This window comes from Diadema antillarum, unplaced genomic scaffold, assembly GCF_040938485.1.
Source record: "Diadema antillarum isolate AM-2024a unplaced genomic scaffold, OU_Dant_1.0 scf00000017, whole genome shotgun sequence".
Taxonomy (NCBI): domain Eukaryota; kingdom Metazoa; phylum Echinodermata; class Echinoidea; order Diadematoida; family Diadematidae; genus Diadema; species Diadema antillarum.
In genome coordinates this window covers 6,589,999-6,608,337 of record NW_027270906.1, presented here as the reverse complement: position 1 = coordinate 6,608,337, position 18,339 = coordinate 6,589,999, and the positions used below count along the sequence as shown (strand labels likewise).

Below are 18,339 nucleotides of genomic sequence, written 5' to 3'. Positions count from 1 at the left end.
GTACTAATGGCCTATGGGGATATGGTGTGTGGCATTAGTTTGAATGTTTTTCATGTATGAAAAGTGTCCATAACTTGATTGCAGATTGTTTGACTTGAATATGCTTTTTATATGAGACATAATTTACATTCATTAATTTTTCCAAAGAAAAGCACAGCATTTTGCTGTCTTTGTAAAGATATCATACTGTTCAAAATCATTATTCACCTGCAGTATTTTTTGTCAGTAATTTGCATAAAGAGATTAATGTGATACACTGAGTGCCCTTTCCCTGGCACTCAAAGAGTTTATGAATGTCCCAATAAGTAGCACATGTAGACTCTTGCATAAAACATTGTTGTTTGTATATTGATGAGTTCCCTTAACCCCTTGTGTCTCAGGAATATTGGCCAAGAGGAAAAGCCCAAGGAGCCAGAAGGAGACCTGGAGGCAAACACTCCTGACAAAGGAACTGTCAAGGTAAATAGTCCATACCTTGACTCTACTATGGGCTCCTCAGGTTTTTGTTTCAGTGTGGATCCGATAAACTAATGTACCGTATGTCCCAAAAGAAATTACAATGGGACCCTCCGCAATGATATCTTTAAAAAAAAGTGAATCTAGATACAAATTCAGGGTATGAAACTATAACTCATTGCCCACATCTTACAGAAAACCCCATTCGATTTGCTTTAGTGGTCAAAGAGAAATGAGGAATTTGTAGAGGATGTCAGGAATCTCTTCCCTCCAAGTTCTGTCTATTGTATTCACACACAAGAGCATCAAAGTGCTAAAATTGGAAGAATCAGACTCCTGACATGCTTTACAACAATCTTCATTTCTCTGTGACTGCTTAACGAAATTGAATAGGGTCTTCTGCAAAATGGAGATAAGATGTCATATTTCAAGACTCTGAAGTAGCATTTGGACAGGTCAATCATATTGGGTGTTATCAATTCGAAAATTTGATTGTAATTTTTTTGGGGGACATACACTTGTACTGTAGTAAAAAAAAAAGATCCCCAGTGCTTCTAATACAATATGACTTCAAAGCTGTGCAACATAGCGTTGAATGATAAATGATCAATTATGTGTAAATTCCTTGTTATTTGGAGAAAGCCACCATGCTAGCCATAGGATATAAATTGAGATCTCGCTGAAGAGTATTTGCTTCTGGAAATCAATGGAGGGATGGAAATCTTTTAAAGATGCACATGCATGTAATGCATATTTTGAGAGTTGGACTGCGATGAACAGGTTGATATGTTTCTGCATTATTTTTGTTTCATGATGCAGTTTTCTGTATATGTCCTGTCCAAAAGCATACAGTATATCTTGGAAACAGGCAGGCTGTGAGTGCTTCAGCTTCAGATCTGACCGTCTGATGTTTTATCCTCTTCTCATGTTTCTAGGAGGATTATGCCACGCCTACTGGCAAGAAGGGAGGGAAGGACAAGCTGAGGCCTGGTGCAGAGAGTACTGGGTCCCGTCGCCGCTCTGCAAAGGGCTCCCGCAACCGCAAGGGGTCCGTCAGCCACGCCTCCCCACCCCCTGGCTACACCACACCTGGGTCTGACTTTGATGGCCAGAGTAGCACTACTGGTGACGTGGCCATGCAGGACTTCAAGAATGTCAGGTGAGTTCAGGTTGAAGTCCAGAGGAAATATAGATACCCCAAGGCAAGACAAAAATCAACACTGATTTGTTTTGTGTTGATGGATTACTCTACCTGCAACCAGTGTCTTCTGCCCTCAGCTTTCTTCCCATGATGTTCATACTGAAGATGCCTAAAATACAGATCGTAGCCATAAAATGAATGCATATTATCAATTCTTTAAACTATGAGGTATGCATGCTGTTTTCTCTCAAGGCCAAGCCTACTTCATGACGATTTCAATTGAAGGAATAAAAATACAATAGAAATTTTAATAGAAAGGGATTTTGATAGATATTTTGCTAATAAGGGAATCCTAAGAATTTTGCTGATGATTGTACGAGCCTGTAACTGGTGTCCACTTGTGAGATGAAACATTGTCACTATTATATGACATAGAATGGTGCATGTATTGATGTTCTGTAATATCTCTCTCCTGTGGTCATTCAGGCTGACCATCTACAGATGGACAGTACCAGCTGAGGGAGAGGTGACCCTCAAACTGCGATTCCAGTCGGACGAACTGGGTCAGTTTGACCAGACTCTCAACTTTGAGATTGTGGGCACTCGACGTCGGTACCAGCTCTTCTGCCGTGGCGTCTGTGCCTTCCCTAACATCAGCAGGGAACCAAGGTAAGCATGCGTGAATGTCAAGCTTTAGATTTGAGCAGAAAAGTGTTACAAGTAAGTGTTCATGTTACATTTTGTGAAAGCAGTAGATGTATCTATGACTGCCTTGTCAATTCATTTATGTGGTCTACTTGGGATTTTTGTTACAGTCCATGGCTTGATCTGTCAAAAGTCGTACTTACATGTTTGAAATTAGTGTGTGATGCTGGAGCCATGTTAGGTCAAGATGATCATTGCAAATAACCAAATCCATCTTAACCGTTCTGAAACACTTACAATAAATGATAAATAATGTGTTGAATGATACTCCTCAGAGACAGACGTTTGGGACATTTGTAATGTAATTTGCATGTGAGGATGCCCAGGGGCATTTACAAATGCCATCATCAAAGTCAGGAAAATACACTCCAGTATTGATATCACTTTTATCATGTATTTCTATTTTCATTACGTGTTCATTATAAACTCTGACATCATGCTGTTGTTTCATTCGTGATGTACAGGGTTGTCTTCCCCCATCGCAAGAAGAGTAAGAAGGCGGACGAGATTGTCCACAAGAAGTACATCCTGAGCACGGAGCTGCTGCAAATGGGACCGCTGCTGGCCGGCAAGTCCAGGGACCGCTACCGGGAGGGCAAGTACCCAGAGAACATGGAGAAACTGACCATTCACAACACCTCACCCCTGGAGGCTGAGATGACCTTCTGCTTCCAGCACGACAGCAATGGGACGACCTTCTTGCTGGACCCACCCACCATGACGCTCAAACCAAACCAGACACAGGTACCATGTGGTTTCTTGCTCTCTTCAACTCTCGGTTATTGATACAAATATTGAAGAGTATCATGGTGTTTTATGTCTGCATGCACTTGGATGTGGTGTCAAATGTTTCATGACTGTTCTTGCTGCTGTTGAAAATTTTTTGTCAACAACCTCAGCTTCTTGTGAATGTTCTTTTCAACACAGCAGTATCTATGCTTTTACTAAGCATGAGGGACATTTGAAGCAATGTGTGTTCAGTTTAGGTTCTTCTCCATAGAGTAGTAAAGTGTGATGTTATAGCCATTCATCACCATGGAAAATGGTTCTATTAAAACAACCTCACCTGGCCAAGTGTGTGAACAATATTGTTGGTAACCATGCTTGCACCTGGTTCCAACCCAAGCTATAACAAAAAACTGTGACATCATCACTTCAGTACTCTATGCTGGTTATTGCCAAAGTGGTCATAAACATGAAGGTGGTTATAGTGATGATGATGATGGTGATGATGATGATGATGATGATGATGATGACGACAATGATAATACGCGTGACCCATTCCATTTACATTTACCCCATTGCCCTTTCCCATTTCCAGGAACTGACAGTGTGGGTCTACCCCAAGAACCAGGGCTACTTCGAGGACACCATCGTGTGCTGCATCAAGGAGAACCCCGAACCTGTCCAGTTTAAGATCGGTTGCTACGGGGTGCGGCCTGAGCTGGAACTGGACAAGAAGCAGCTCCACTTTGAGAAGGTCCTCCTTCACAGGTCAGTATGATTTGACCAGTCCATTTGGCAGGAATTATCTCTCTCATTTGGCAACATTGATGTATGCACAGTGATTGCTGTACAGTGGCTGTTTTATAAATTGAGCCGAGATTGGCTGGCAACACAGTTGTGATTGCTGTATGGTAATTTTGAAATGATAATGTATAATTGTGAGGATATGATTACAATGATATGAGCAATATATCTGTAGTGTTTATTTAGGAAAGAGATAAAAGCAACCACAGTAACCATCATAGTTTAAGTTGACTATCTAATCTCGTCACTATATTACCATATCAAAGTACTATTAGATACCAAGCATCCATTAAAGAAGTTCAGTGCCTGCAGAGACATATTTCTGCAGTCTCTGCTTTTACACATATTTTAGCTGCCTGTGCTGTCTTATACTCGTTAATATTCAGCTGTGAATATATAAAAAGCACATCTTCACGCCATTTGCTTGATATGATCTTTTATACCAGGAAAGACACCAAGACCATCTACCTACGTAACTCCACCCTGCTCCCAGTGGCCTGGAGGGTCAGTGGGCTGGAGTCTCTTGGGGATGACTTCTCTGTCAGCACAGACAGTGGGGTCATTGAACCCAAGTCGGAATTTGCCCTCAATGCACATTTCAGGGCCATGAAACCTGTCAACACCAAGAAGATGATCAGGCTTGAGGTGAGACTAATTCTTTCAGTCCTCATTGGACACTTCAAACATCTTCAGCACACTTGTTTTAGTGTATCACTTTGTTCTGTTTTGTGTTCTGTTACAGCATTACCGTTCCTATCTCTTCTCTTGGGCTACATTTCCAAATCGTCTCCTCACTCATCAAACAACATGCTTTATTTATGTTCAGCCTGACTTAGATTAATCTGTATTGTTTGCTTTGAACATTACAATTTGTAGCATCAATCAACGAGATAATCAGTCAATCAATCAATCAATCAATCAGTCAATCTCACAATCAATCAATCAATGTCACCATCAATAAACAAAACAATCAACTAATTTCAAAATCATTAAATTGACAAATCAGCCAACATGTCAATCCATCAACCAATCTTACAATCCATCAATCGATCGATCAATCAATCAATCAATCAATCAATCAATCAATCAATCAATCAATCAATCAATCAATCAATCAATCAATCAATCAATCAATCAATCAATCAATCAATCAATCAATCAATCAATCAATCAATCAATCTCACTAGTAGTAAATCAAACAATCAGTCAATCAATCTCAACCAGTCTTCAATATCAGTCAGTTGACGAATCAATCAACATATGAATCCATCAACCAATCTCACAATCAATTAATCATTCCATTAATCTCACTCCCTGCTCTAGGTGTCTGATGTTGAGAACATCATGGGGCTGCTACAGACAGAGAACATCCAGGTGTTGGCCGAGGCCTACGACGTGGCCCTGGACATGAGCTTCCCTAAGGGAGCCGACGGGGGCCTGGACTTTGGGGTCATCAAGGTCATGGATGAGACCAAACAGACCTGCTCTCTGAAGAACAAGGGCAGATATGAGATTGCATTCAGGTGAGCAACACTGATGTCAAATCTGTACTGCTTTCTTCTTCATTTAGCATTCAGCTGTATCTGCATTGTGAACCCCACTCCACCAAATAGGATTCAACATTCATCTCAGCAAGGATGTAAGTAGTTCTTCTAAATGCCAGGTGCAACTCATGTTAATTTCATTGAAAACTGTGTTTGAATAAATGGCATCTCAGACTTCTGTGAGTGCAAATGCATCTACTTGATTGTCTGAAACTTGTATGCTTTACCTCAACATGTGAGTCATTGTAGAATAGGATAATGGGACACTCCTCTCTTTGGAATACATGATGTCCGGAGAATAAAACACAGGAAGCTTAATAGACAGTAGCTATGTGTTAAGGGCATATGATTATTAATGAGTCTCCATTTGACATACTGGTGATTGAAAAGACAAGAGGATAACAGCTGAATGTTCGCCACTTTGATGGTGATTTTGCTCAAAGAATCATGCTTCAGTAATGTAAATTAGCACGAACCCAGTCACATCAAACAATGTGACAGTACAGTGCAAAGGCCATAGCAAAAATAGAACCAGCACAGAAATTTCCGCTCATACAGTAATTTGCTTCTTTGTGCCCTTTACCTCACTACCCACAGCTTCATCCTGGAGCCCTCGGGCACTAGTGGAGAAGAGATCATCAACCTGTTCTCGGTCATTCCAGCCAAGGGAGTCCTGATCCCCAATGACAGACCCACCCAGGTCCAGGTCATCTTCAAGTCCAGGAAGGAGATCACCATCAAGGACCAGCCCATCCTCAAGTGTCAGGTACGGTTTATCTTCCCAAAATGAGTGTTCATCATCGGGTATAGCAACATTGTCCCTTACCCAACTGTCAACCTCAGTTTTGGGTGTTGCAGACTTTGTGCTTATCTCCTGCAGAAGCCCATGTTTGCAATGTCTTATTGTGTAGTATCGCTAACGACGCTGTCCAAAAATTCAATCATACCTTTGTAATTTGGCTGTCATTTCCTGGGGAAGCACCCATGAACAACCACCTCCAATCACCCTCCATTTGTAACTACATACCACTGGAATAGTTCCCCCACCGCCTTGCCAATGGCCGTGTGGTATTGATTGTACTGCACGTCAGTTGTCTATGTGCTATTTTGTTTGTTTTTTTGTTAAAACCTGGAGCCTTGTCATTACCTTTCATATAAACCTCTCCTCTTTCTTCTCCTCCTTACTACTTCTTCTTCTTCTTCCGTCTTCTTTGTTCTTCTTCCTCTTTCCTCTTCATTTTCCTTTGTTCTTCTTCCTTTTCCTTTGTTCTCCTTCCTCTTCCTTCATTCTTGCTCTTCTTCACTGCCTTTCTTCTTCTTCTTCTTCTTCTCCTCCTCCTCCTCTTCTTCTTCTTCTTCTTCCTCTTCTCCTTCTCTTCTTCCTCCTCCACCTCCTCCTCCTCCTCCCCTTCCTCCTCCTCCTCCCTACAGGTGATTGAACCCAACCTGAAGGATGGTGGCGAGACCATTGCCAGCATCCCGGTCAAGCTCAGTGTCCGGTCCATCTTCAGCAAGTACCGCATCTACCCCATCAACGACATCAACTTCGGGGCGGTGCTGGTCAACCAGCGCCGGCCGCGCTCCTTCCAGATCGAGAACAAGGGCGAGTTCGACTTCAAGTACACCATCAACCGCATGGTGCGCGACATGCCCGTGCAACCAGCCATGATGCGCGGAAGAGCGTAAGTCAATCATGATGTCATTCACAGCTTGTTGTTCAGTTGTTGTTAAAGTATTGTTTGAAATCTTGGTCATACCATTGTATTTAGAATGTCACCAATGTTCTACAAGCACCTCCCAAATGTGAACCCATGGTATTTTGCAACACTAAAGGAATCACTAGTAGGCTATGCAGCCTGCTATCAAACAAATGCAAAAATGTTTCTGTTGAACGCAACAGCTGTAGGGACCATTCCACCAAAATGGAATCATCATCTGTAATGCTGCTCCTTTTTAGGTATTCTATTTAGTTGAAGGCAATCCAGACTGTCCTTTTTCAAAAGTAATTGATACTGCAATCTTTCCAAGTAGTCTGTAGTTACATGAAAATAATTACACTCATATTGACATTCATGATAAACTCCATATAGTATTAGCATTCAGTAGAAAAACAAAATAAAACAAAACTTGTCTATGGTTCTTTTGTCTTCTGTAAGCATGCTCTTCTGTCTCTGTTAATCCTATATTTGATTGCATGAATGTTTTTTTCTCCTGCATGAATGTTCTCACTTTATTACGACCTGTAATCTCACTTTGTTTCTATACCAATGACACCTTGTTGGGGTCAGTGGATCAAGGGCATCCAAATTGTCCATGTCCATGTCTCTTCTGAGGTAATTATATTTCCTGTGATACCGACCGGTCCCCACCAGAATATCATGTGTATATCTCACTAACATCCTAACTTCTCCTGGCTTTTGTTTTAAGTGTTTGTTTTCCTCTTTTCTTTTAATCAGAGTTTATTTACATGATATTTACTCTAAATTTCACTCCACTAATACCATCACACCACTACACAGTAAAGACCATTTGTTGTCACTCTGAGACCCTGAATGATAAATGCTGTGATATCAGCTCGTGATGATCAGCACAGTATCGTCTGCAGACTGATGTTTGGATAGTATTATACAGTATGCTGTGTTTTGCCAATTATCCATTGTTTGCTTTTTGAAGCCATATTCTGAACACTGCCTGAAAGTGCAATGTGGAGAAAATCTAGTTTTAAAGTTAGCTTTATAGCCATCTACAGCAACTGTGGCGTCATCAAGGCACTTCTTTCAGTGTGTTTGCATTGCAGTTTTGATACTGAGTGGGCACAGTGTGTTACTTACACAAGTCACGTGTATGTTTGGCAATGTCTGTATGTTGGCTTCAGCTGCGACATTGTAACCTCCTCCTAAAAGTTCTTGAGTTTCAAGTGTTCACGAGTTTAGGAGCACAATGTCACCCTATGTGTGCGCTTGTGTTGCTATGTGTACCATTGTGATAGTGTACAGTGGGATGTAGGTTTCATACTGACAAGTTTGTGAGGTTTGAGGATTGTTAAATTTTTGTAATTGTTTTGCTCTTCAACTATCGCCGCAAATTGATTTTTGTTGTGCTTGGCCTTCATGCTCAAGGGATATTAATGAATTTCTGGATTTGTAACCCTGATTTGGGATATCTAAGTAAAATAATAGGCATATATGAAACACAAAGAGTGAAATGAATGAAACTGTTTTGTTTTATCGAATTAGAAACATAGCATTAACATATTATTGATGAAAATATCACATGCTCTGGACCGTAGATGTAGGACACTTTGGTTAATGAACCACATAGTTAAAGAGACTGCTAGAGTTGTCTCCACCATCATAAAATACACATCTGTGAGTTCTACTACCACCTAACCACTGACACTACCATTGATTGCTATTAACATCACTAAGTGGCATTTTCATTTGCCATCACTGTGCTATGAACAGCATTCAAGTATAGGCGTTGCAGTGTAGATATTTTGAAAGCACTGTTTTAACCCTCCATATGCTGTGAGTACTGATTGGCACAGAAAACCCCATAGCATTGTACACACTGTCGGAAGTCTATGGCACAGAAAGAGTTTATCCCCATCCTGGGGGGTGTTTCACAAAGCCGCTCTTAAAGTTAAGAAGGACTTAAGACTGACTGGTGATCAGTTCTTGTGCTGAATTACTGCGATTTTGATAAGTATAGCACACAAGAACTGATCACCAGTCGCACTTAAGTCCTTCTTAACTTTAAGAACGGCTTTGTGAAACACCCCCCTGGACATGTAAATGACAATCCTGAGTAGTAACCTTCTTGGGATGAGTGTATAAGCCTTGCAATTTTGAGAAATGATTATCGATTGATAATTTGTGTACTGCCCTTTAATTTACTACACTGCCTGCAAAATCATTTTTGTGGCAATGAAAACATAGTATATGTTCAACTCTGGGTTGTCATGATTGGAGGATCATCTTAAAAATTGCTTGTAATGAAGGTTATGTCTTATCCATGGGAGTTTTATGCTTTGCTTGATTAATCTAGGTCATAATCCATGTTACACTGCGGTGCATATAGTACTGTGCTACTTGCTATTATGTTACATGTTCCGACCAATGCATCAATTACACTTTTTTTTTACCCTGCACATCACATGTTGATGTGTGTTTAAGTTCAAATCATTGTACTAAGAGGAAACATAGCCAGAACATCATCAACATCATTGATCATCAAGCTTACGTTTATGTCTACATTGGACAAAATGCATTTCACCACATAGGCTGTAGCTTTGTTCCTCTCTGAACATTGATCATCAGACATTTAACACTTCATTGATATAAACATTTTTTTCTTTTAAAGAATCTACTACTAACAATCTAATCACAGCAAGAAAGAATGTACGTTGCCATTCATCCCATTTCATGTATCTTATGGATTTATGTAAACAATAAACTAAGCCAAAGTTTGCCTATCATTCCATTGACTTGCAAAGGAAAAAATACGAGCAGAGACATAATCTTATCATGACGACAGCATGCAGTAAACTTTATCACCCACATATTTCCATACCATGCTAGTGGAATCAGTCAAATTTTATGTAAGTCACAGCACCATATTGTCTTACAGGTGGGTTCTTCAATAAGGAACCCATTATATATCACCAGAGATTAGAAATTGAACATGAATATGATGTAAACATATTATGTTTGTTTGTGAAATCAATAGCTATGTTACTTTAGTACATGTGATAAGAGAATGATACTGAAAGTAAGGGTTTCTTTTTAATTATCAGGAGAGTGTGTCAGAGTTCCAGTCATGCATGCCTCATTTGTAGTGTGCAAGTAATTAATTTTCATATTATTGCTGACACTTTTCCTTGAAATTAAGATGACAATGTCATACAAAAATAGTCATGATAGTTACAAGGAAAGGTATCTTTCAGAATGATTTTTGTGAGATTACAAGGGTCAACATGGTTATGGTCACTCTGGTCATTCTACAGGCCACCAGGCACCAACAAACGCAGCAAATCCAGGGATGGCTCCAGCTCCGGCCGGTCAGTGGCCAAACCAAAGAGGGCAGAGTCCATCAGGTGAGTCTCGAGATTCTCAACACTTGAGTGACCGCGTCATCATGGGCACAAGAAAAACACAACAACCAGAACAGCAGGCAGCATTCACTAAAATAAGTTTTTCTTATTGATAATTTTAGCATGGTGTTGATTTACTGAAAATTATTTGAAGAACAACATTGTCCCTGAATGAGGGATCACAGTAATGTATAAATAACCATTGAGCTTGATGTCATTTGTTGATACAGTGATTGCCAAAAACTTATCCTGAGAACTTATAAAACTCTATAAAACTCCTTTTGGTATGAGTGTATGTGCGAATTGCACAGCTGACCAGTGGTTGTTAGAAAATGTCACGTCTGTGTGATCATCAAACTTCAGAAGAGAAAGGTTTTAGAAAGTGCCATCAACAAAGATCGGAAGAGTTAAAAATGACAGAAATCGGCAGTGGGTGTAGTGGATTTGAAGTTCTGTGCTGGTAATGGTACCTGTGTGTTATTTGTGAGTGTGGGTTTTATTGCCCTTGGTATACAGCTGCACTTTTATGGCCTGGTTTCAAAGCTTTTATCGGTGTCTCCGGTCAGAGTTTTGTCTTGAAATTAGCAGCAACATGCCACACTTCCCATGTCACATCCCAGGTTTTATGTTTGTCCATGTTTGCTTGCTTATTTACATGTGTTTTTTTTTTCTTTTTTTTTTATCCCATACTGCCCCAGAGTGGCAGAGTTGGAATGGGAGATGGTTTAAACTTTATCATATCTCTCCAAATTGCCTCATTTTCTTCAAAATTGTGCTAAAGGCCATAGTCAGTATCCTGCCGTAGTACAACGTAGGTCATAGTTTACCATGGACAATGAAAGTCACTCAGTCGACTAGCTGTCAAAAGTCAAAAGGGAAGGTTACTTATGTTTCAATATTTGTTCATATTCAGATGACAAAAAGACCACCAGGTTCATTTCGAAAGGTTGAGTACAGACAAAATTTGTTTTTATGTAAATCACTGTCCAACATTTGACACCTTCTCAAGGGCACATGAAAATGAAATAGCATGTTACTTTATGACCGACAGATTTTTTTTACTTTCCTCCTGATGTACCACTCAGAGGGAATTGGAAGGGGAAAATGATTTGCCCTGTAGCGACATTTGAATTGTAATCCCCGACTTCCTTAAAACTTTCCTAGCTGTGCCATAGCTTTGTTAATGTTATAGTATCTTGAAAGGATTCGGCTCACATTTTGGTTAGAATTCTAGATTAGATTTCGATATCTATGTGTGTTGATATGCACAAATAGCATTTCTGCTTTTGTATCAAAGAGTATCATGCACACCAAAGATCATCAATAAGTATTTCTTTCTTTTTTACAGCATTTTTTTTTTTCTTCGAGTCCTTTAATGTTTTTTTTTTTTCAATGTCTTAGTTCACATTGATTCCATGCTTCAATAAAAACCAGAGCTATTATTTTTGTCAGTTTCCCCACTTTTCTACACTTATCTGAAGCTAAGTAGGATGGTTATCATATGGCAAACATTTCAAGTGAGCAGAACATATTCATGGCAGTCATTTTGATAAGGAAAAGCATTTTAACTGCAGCAGTGCACCACATACTATAAACGTAAATCATGTCCACTCATATATGCTGGCATTGTCAATGAAAATGAAAATCAGAAGCTACATCTGACCACGCTGTGTTTGTTCTCTTGATATTTCCTCTCATAAGATTGTCTACCAGGTAATGGAAACTTTTACACCTTTTTCTGTTTCTCTCTCTGCCCCACCACATATGGCATGAGTCTTTCCAACTGCAGTCAGTTTTCCAGGCTTTCTTGTCACTCTCAACCAATTCTCTGTCACACAGCTAGTGTTCCATCTGGGTCCCATTTCATAAAACTTGTTATCAGTAACAACTTGCCCATTTATATGACAAATTTGCTCTCAGCCAATCAGACCCAAGGATTTCAGTAGCTTATAACAACTATCGTAACTTAGTGATAGCAAGTTTTATGAAACGTGGCCTTGATCATGCTTTTCAAAGCTTTATCTACTCGATATACAAAGCTGAAATCATCTCTCCTCAGTCATTGTGGTATCACTCAGTAAATAATGAGGAACATGCACTTTTGCCATCTGTCTTATATGAGTTGGAATATATTGCATCAGTTTGTTCTCATTGTAGACCATTTCAAACCTGCTCGGACCCTTGCAGGACTTTTTTCTATGTGTTGTGATTCTGCAAGATTGTTTTGAAGTATTATGTATACCTTCCTTCATGTCTTCATAGCCGTATTTCCTGTACAATGTATTTGAGCGTTGCATGCCCTATACCTTCACCATATAAGTGCTTGTGGTTTCAAAATACACTTATTTTCCCTGCTCTCACTTACCCTATCAGATGATTGTTAGTCACAGGCACTGCTCTTAGCACAGAATTTACATCCACATGTGGAAACTTTTCCAAACTTTTAGTAAACAAAACAAAAATCACGCTGGTACTTCATTTACACGTACACTACAATTTATCAACATTATGATCAGGTTTAGAGATAATTGAGGTTGTTGTCGTTTTAATGTGTAGGTGAGACGATTTTGTTTGCACAGCCAAAGTGTCTAAATAAAGTAATCTTTTTTGTTGTTGTTTTAAGTGTCCTACAATGCTAAGGTCTTTTGAGAACTGTTCAATAAATAATTGTGATAGTAGTATGATTGCATGGCTTATAGGCATGTTTTTTACAACCAGGCTCTTATACCTAGAATGAGAAAATTGGGACAACTTTTTTATTGGAAGTTTCTGTGGACATTGAAATGAGCATTTTGGTTCACCTTAGCAATATCCATGCCCTCAGAAAATTATTTGAATTTCGATTTTGATTTATTCAACACTTTCAGTAAAAACAGGAAAAATACAGAAAATTGACAACACCATACTATAACAAAGAAAAGAATGATCACAATAAACATCAGTATAACATTACGAATATGCAATACATTTGAAAGTGTTCGGAGACAGACAGAAAAGCTATGCCTTATATAAAAGTCCTGTCCCCATACTATTTCATTCATAAAATATCAAAATATTGATTGAATACATTTCTTTACGAATTAATACACACATACCTACGCGCACACACACAGTACACACACACACACACACTGACATATTTCACAAGAGAACAGTTTATCACACAATTTCGGCATACTGATTTAAAACATGCAATCTTAATTTTCTTTTAAACACATTCAGCGATGAACTCTGTCTTATTTCCACCCGAATTGCATTCCAAATTTTTGGTCCATTAAAAAATATAGAATTATCTGATGGCATGGTTCTGGCATAAGGCAGTGTAAATTTGTCTTTGATTCTCATATCATATCTTCTGTTATCACTCATTTGAAAATAGTTAATCAAACATTTTGGAAGCATCTTCCGAAAACATAAGTACATAAAAATTGCACTTTGAAAATAAAATAATATCATTGGATTTTAAAATCTTCAGATTAAAAAATATAGGCGATGTGTGGGCAAGAAAATCACAGTGATGAATAATACGGACTAGCTTTTTCTACAATAAAAACAATCTCCTGGCATTGGTCACACCTGAGTTTGCCCAAGCTATTGCACAGTTAGTTTAGATGAGGTAATACGAGAGTATTATAAAGAAGAAGCAACACCTTTCTTGACAGAAATCACAATTTACAAAATATCCCTACATTTTTTGACAATCTATTGCAGACGACACCAGTATGTTCGTTCCAATTAATTGAATGAGGACATAAATTCATAATGTCTATCTGTAGTTTTATATACAGACATCAGATCAGTTAGAAGAGAATATTATTCAGAGAAGGGTAAAGTAAGAGATATATATTGACATTTCACATCACCTGCAAGAAAATAAAAGTGTATTTGTGCAGATATATAAATAATATACATTTGTAGTCAACTGATCACACATTCTATCGACCACGTTGACGACATCGCTTGGATGTTGATGAGAAAAAGCCTCTTTCTTCATACCTTGCAATTATTTTGAAGTGTGCACATTGTGAGGCTTTCCAGGCACACACACACACACTCTTTTCAAACTGAGTCAAAGTTTCCCTTGGAAACACTTGTCCTGGATACAGTCCATCACTTCACCTGGTTCAATGGGTTCAGTTCGTGCAGCATTTTGTGTTTATTTACTTCTTTGTCCTTTCTTGCAAGATATATACACCCATTCCCTTCCTACCATTAGTCAGCACTCCAGTTGGAGTGGTGTATTGGCAAGTTCTTGATCACACTGTATCTACGACATCTTCTTATTTATCCTTTGTATGAGTTCAAACATAGACTTTTCAGCAGTTCTCCTGTATAATAGTCACTGTACTGGATATGTATGTGCATGAAGTTGTTTTAGTTGATAAATGGTAATCAAGAAATAATTCTATTGTTTACTTAGTGTTTACCTATGTATGACAGGGAATCACACTATTCAACAGATTTTATTCAAGTGAAATTGCCTACATTTTCCCGCTCAAACAACTTTGTTTATCACTGGAAAAATATCTACATCATCTGTGTCTGTTTATCACTGTAAATGTGTCTGGATCAAATCAAGCTGAAAACAAAATGATGAAGTTAAAGTTACATTCTTTTCATACACTGGTATTTTTTTTAACTATCACATGGACCCTCCTATATAACCTCACACTGTTGCACCTGGTTTGTTCTCCAGACAAGAAGTCGGCGGAGCCGGAGGCGGAGGAGGAGGAGGTGGTGGAGGAGGAGGAGGAGGGGGCGGAGGAGGGAGTCAGACCCGCCTCCAGCTAGGGATGTTTACAGTGTATCCAGCCTACGGTCTGGTGTCTCCTGGTAACCAGGCAACCGTCAGCATCGACTGTCTTCCGGAAGGGGTTGGGTCAGGTCATGAGGTAGAATGCCAGTCACCTCTGTAGAACTTAATTTCTTTTAGTAATTTTATCTTATTCATGTCTATGAATAGAAATGGTAAATTGTACCTATTGCTATCTTTCATAGATAAAGTAGGATGCTCTCTGAACTGTAAAACTGAACCAATAACCTATTCAGAATTATTTCACAGTTAACTTAGGCCTGTGGTGTAAAAGGGATGATCATCTTAATACAATGATTTTGCCCTTTCAGAGCTGATATTCAACTAAGTTTTATGTGCATTGTTATCTTGACATTCAAATAATATTGGTTGTACTCACAGTTTTGATAAGGACATCACCCCTTGGGTGTAATGGAATCTAGTGGCTGGTTTCTGATCTAAATTATCCTGGATAGGTAATTGTTATGGTTTATAATCTTCTTTCTGTCATTGGCAGTTTCAATCACCATCTGTATTAAGCTCACTATGTGCTCAGCAGTACTTGAAGAAATCCTTTTATAATTACAGTTGTATAATGTCGTTTCTTTTTCCGCTGTTCTACCTTGTACCAGGTACTAAAAACGTTCCCTTATATGAAAATAGCATATTAACAATGAATTGTATGTTCAGGAACTCTCCACTACTCTTTTCATTTCAGCTATGACAGAGAAGTCTAAACTTTTTATTATATAAATGGTGTGTTCCTGTGCCCCCCCCCCCCCCCCCCCCCCCCTTTACAGGATCTAGCAATTGAGATATCGGACCGTGACCCAGCTGACCACCCGCAAGGCATCCCCTACAAGCTGATGGCCGAGGCCTGCATTCCGGGCATCAACCTCACCGACCTGGGCTCCATGTTTGAGGAGCACCGCATCGTCAAGAACCTCAGTGTCTTCCTCAACACCCACCAGCTGGAGCTGGATGGGGGCGGGGTCTTCGGCGAGGACGAGAACAAGTTCATCTTCGGCCACGTGCTGGTCGGGCGCAAGGCACGCTCACGCTTCAAGATATCCAATGCTCATAAGGTACGCTTGTAACTGCATCCTCCTTCTCTAAGGGGGACCGTAGCTTCCACCTAAAATCATACATCCCAAATCTTTGCAGCACAGGCTTAATCTTTGACGAGCTAAATATGAAAATAATGATAATGATGATGATGGTGATGATGATGTGATGATGATGACGATGATGACAGTGATGACAGTGAAGATGGTGATGATGATGATGATGATGATATGATAATAATAACAGTGATTATAATGATTTTGAATTTGATGTAATGATTATGATAATGATGAAAACATGAAGCAATAAAAGCAATAATAATGATGACAATCATCATTGATAATTCTGATAATGGTGAAAGTGCAGAGATTCTAACAATTTATGAAATGTATCAGTTGCTGATATAATTGCAGACTGATGTCTCCAGAAGATAAAAAAGAGATTTTAAGAGATATATGTATTTCATGGAACATTGATGTTCGCTATGCAGGTAACTTGTGACGTGACGTTCTCCTGCAAGCTCCAGACCAGCAAGCCTTCATCCAAACTTCAGGACATCTTTGACGTTGACCCGGTCAGGGCATCCATTCCAGCCCATGGCAGCGTGTATGCTACTGTCACCTTCTCCCCACCCTCCATGCAGGTTAGCCTCACTCCCAGTCACTCTCATCAGCTCAATCTTGCACAATCTCATCAACAAAACATTTTGCCTCAACAGGACATTTATGAAGCCATACATTTACATTCTGTGCGGTTTGTGTATCTGATTTGTTAGTGGCTATAACTAGACCGTTGACAGGTTATGGATACATGCAACTTGAACTTAATTATTTCTTCATTGAGAACAATGTCTCAGTGCATTTAACATTTTATCATAAATCAAACTTCTTAGATTGATACTAAGTTAGTGATCAGCAGCACTGCTTTGTGCTATGTGATTATGATATGCTACTTAGAGAAATTTAAACAGATTTTCATCACTTGTATAAAAGCTTTTCTATCATCTGTAAAATCCACATTTACATCAAATTAAAAGCATGCTGGACATCATCTTGCAGTAAAGATTTTTATTGGATAGCAAGTAGTAATAGTAGGGCAGCTATGTAACAAAAAATGGTCCAAATGCTCACATCCGGCGGAAAATGTGAAATTTTGCAAATAGAGGTATTTTGGGGCGCTGATTTCAAAAATTGCCGGATCCAAGAGGTCTGACCACGGGGTCAGCCGCCATTTTGAATTCCAATATGGCCGACATCACAAAACATGTTTAAAGTTCCCTATCTTCAGTTCTAAATGACCTGTGACGCCAAAATATGGTGCACAAGAGGCGTTATAACATGCTGAATTTGATGACAGATTAATTTGAAGTGCCTGACAAACATAGAATGGCCGCCATTTTGAATTCCAAGATGGCCGCCTCAACGAAAAGGTCAAAATCCCTTTCTCAAATTCTAAGTGATGAGTGACGCGGAAATTAGCTGCAAACAGGTATTTTTACATGCTGAGTAAAAAAATGGAATAATATGATGTGTCTGACAAACGCAATGCCCGCTATTTTAAAATCCAGGATGGTTGCCAAGACAAACCCCAGGTCGAAATTCCCATAGAAACCAGTAGAAACCAGTAGAGACCTTCTACTGGTTTCTAATGGTTTCCGGATTTGAGTGGTTTCTATGGGAATTTCCAGAGGGTTCCAGTAGGATTCCCATAGAGACCATTAGATTCAACTGGTCAAAAGACCAGAACAAACCAATAAAAACCAGTAGAGTCTACTGGTTTTCAAATGGAGTGTTAAATTCAAAGTTAGACCAGTAGAATCCAGAAGAAATCAGTACTGTTTAATGGTTTCAAGTGGAGAGGGAAACCTGTAGAGAACAGTACAAACCAGAAGAGTCGACTGGTTTCAAAACTGGGTTGAAAAAAGACAAGTCAGACCAGTAGAAACCAATACAAACCAGCATTTTTTTTATGCATGTTAAGACATTACTTGTTAACCAGTAAAAACCAACAGGTA

General features: G+C 39.2%; 1 protein-coding gene across 1 annotated transcript in view; it reads left to right on the top strand.

Annotated features, from left to right (window-relative positions):
* The window catches only part of LOC139726095 (hydrocephalus-inducing protein homolog), a 96,028-nt gene that overhangs the window by 50,008 nt on the left and 27,681 nt on the right, over positions 1–18,339 (top strand). Inside the window, exons 51-65 of the mRNA XM_071637178.1 lie at positions 381–459; positions 1,392–1,615; positions 2,084–2,266; positions 2,767–3,046; positions 3,624–3,796; positions 4,279–4,477; positions 5,156–5,355; positions 5,974–6,142; positions 6,808–7,058; positions 7,665–7,709; positions 10,382–10,471; positions 12,170–12,181; positions 15,165–15,360; positions 16,061–16,345; positions 16,816–16,968. Of these exons, the coding sequence (XP_071493279.1) occupies positions 381–459; positions 1,392–1,615; positions 2,084–2,266; positions 2,767–3,046; positions 3,624–3,796; positions 4,279–4,477; positions 5,156–5,355; positions 5,974–6,142; positions 6,808–7,058; positions 7,665–7,709; positions 10,382–10,471; positions 12,170–12,181; positions 15,165–15,360; positions 16,061–16,345; positions 16,816–16,968 (2,539 nt within the window). The remainder of the gene's footprint in view (positions 1–380; positions 460–1,391; positions 1,616–2,083; positions 2,267–2,766; positions 3,047–3,623; positions 3,797–4,278; positions 4,478–5,155; positions 5,356–5,973; positions 6,143–6,807; positions 7,059–7,664; positions 7,710–10,381; positions 10,472–12,169; positions 12,182–15,164; positions 15,361–16,060; positions 16,346–16,815; positions 16,969–18,339) is intronic.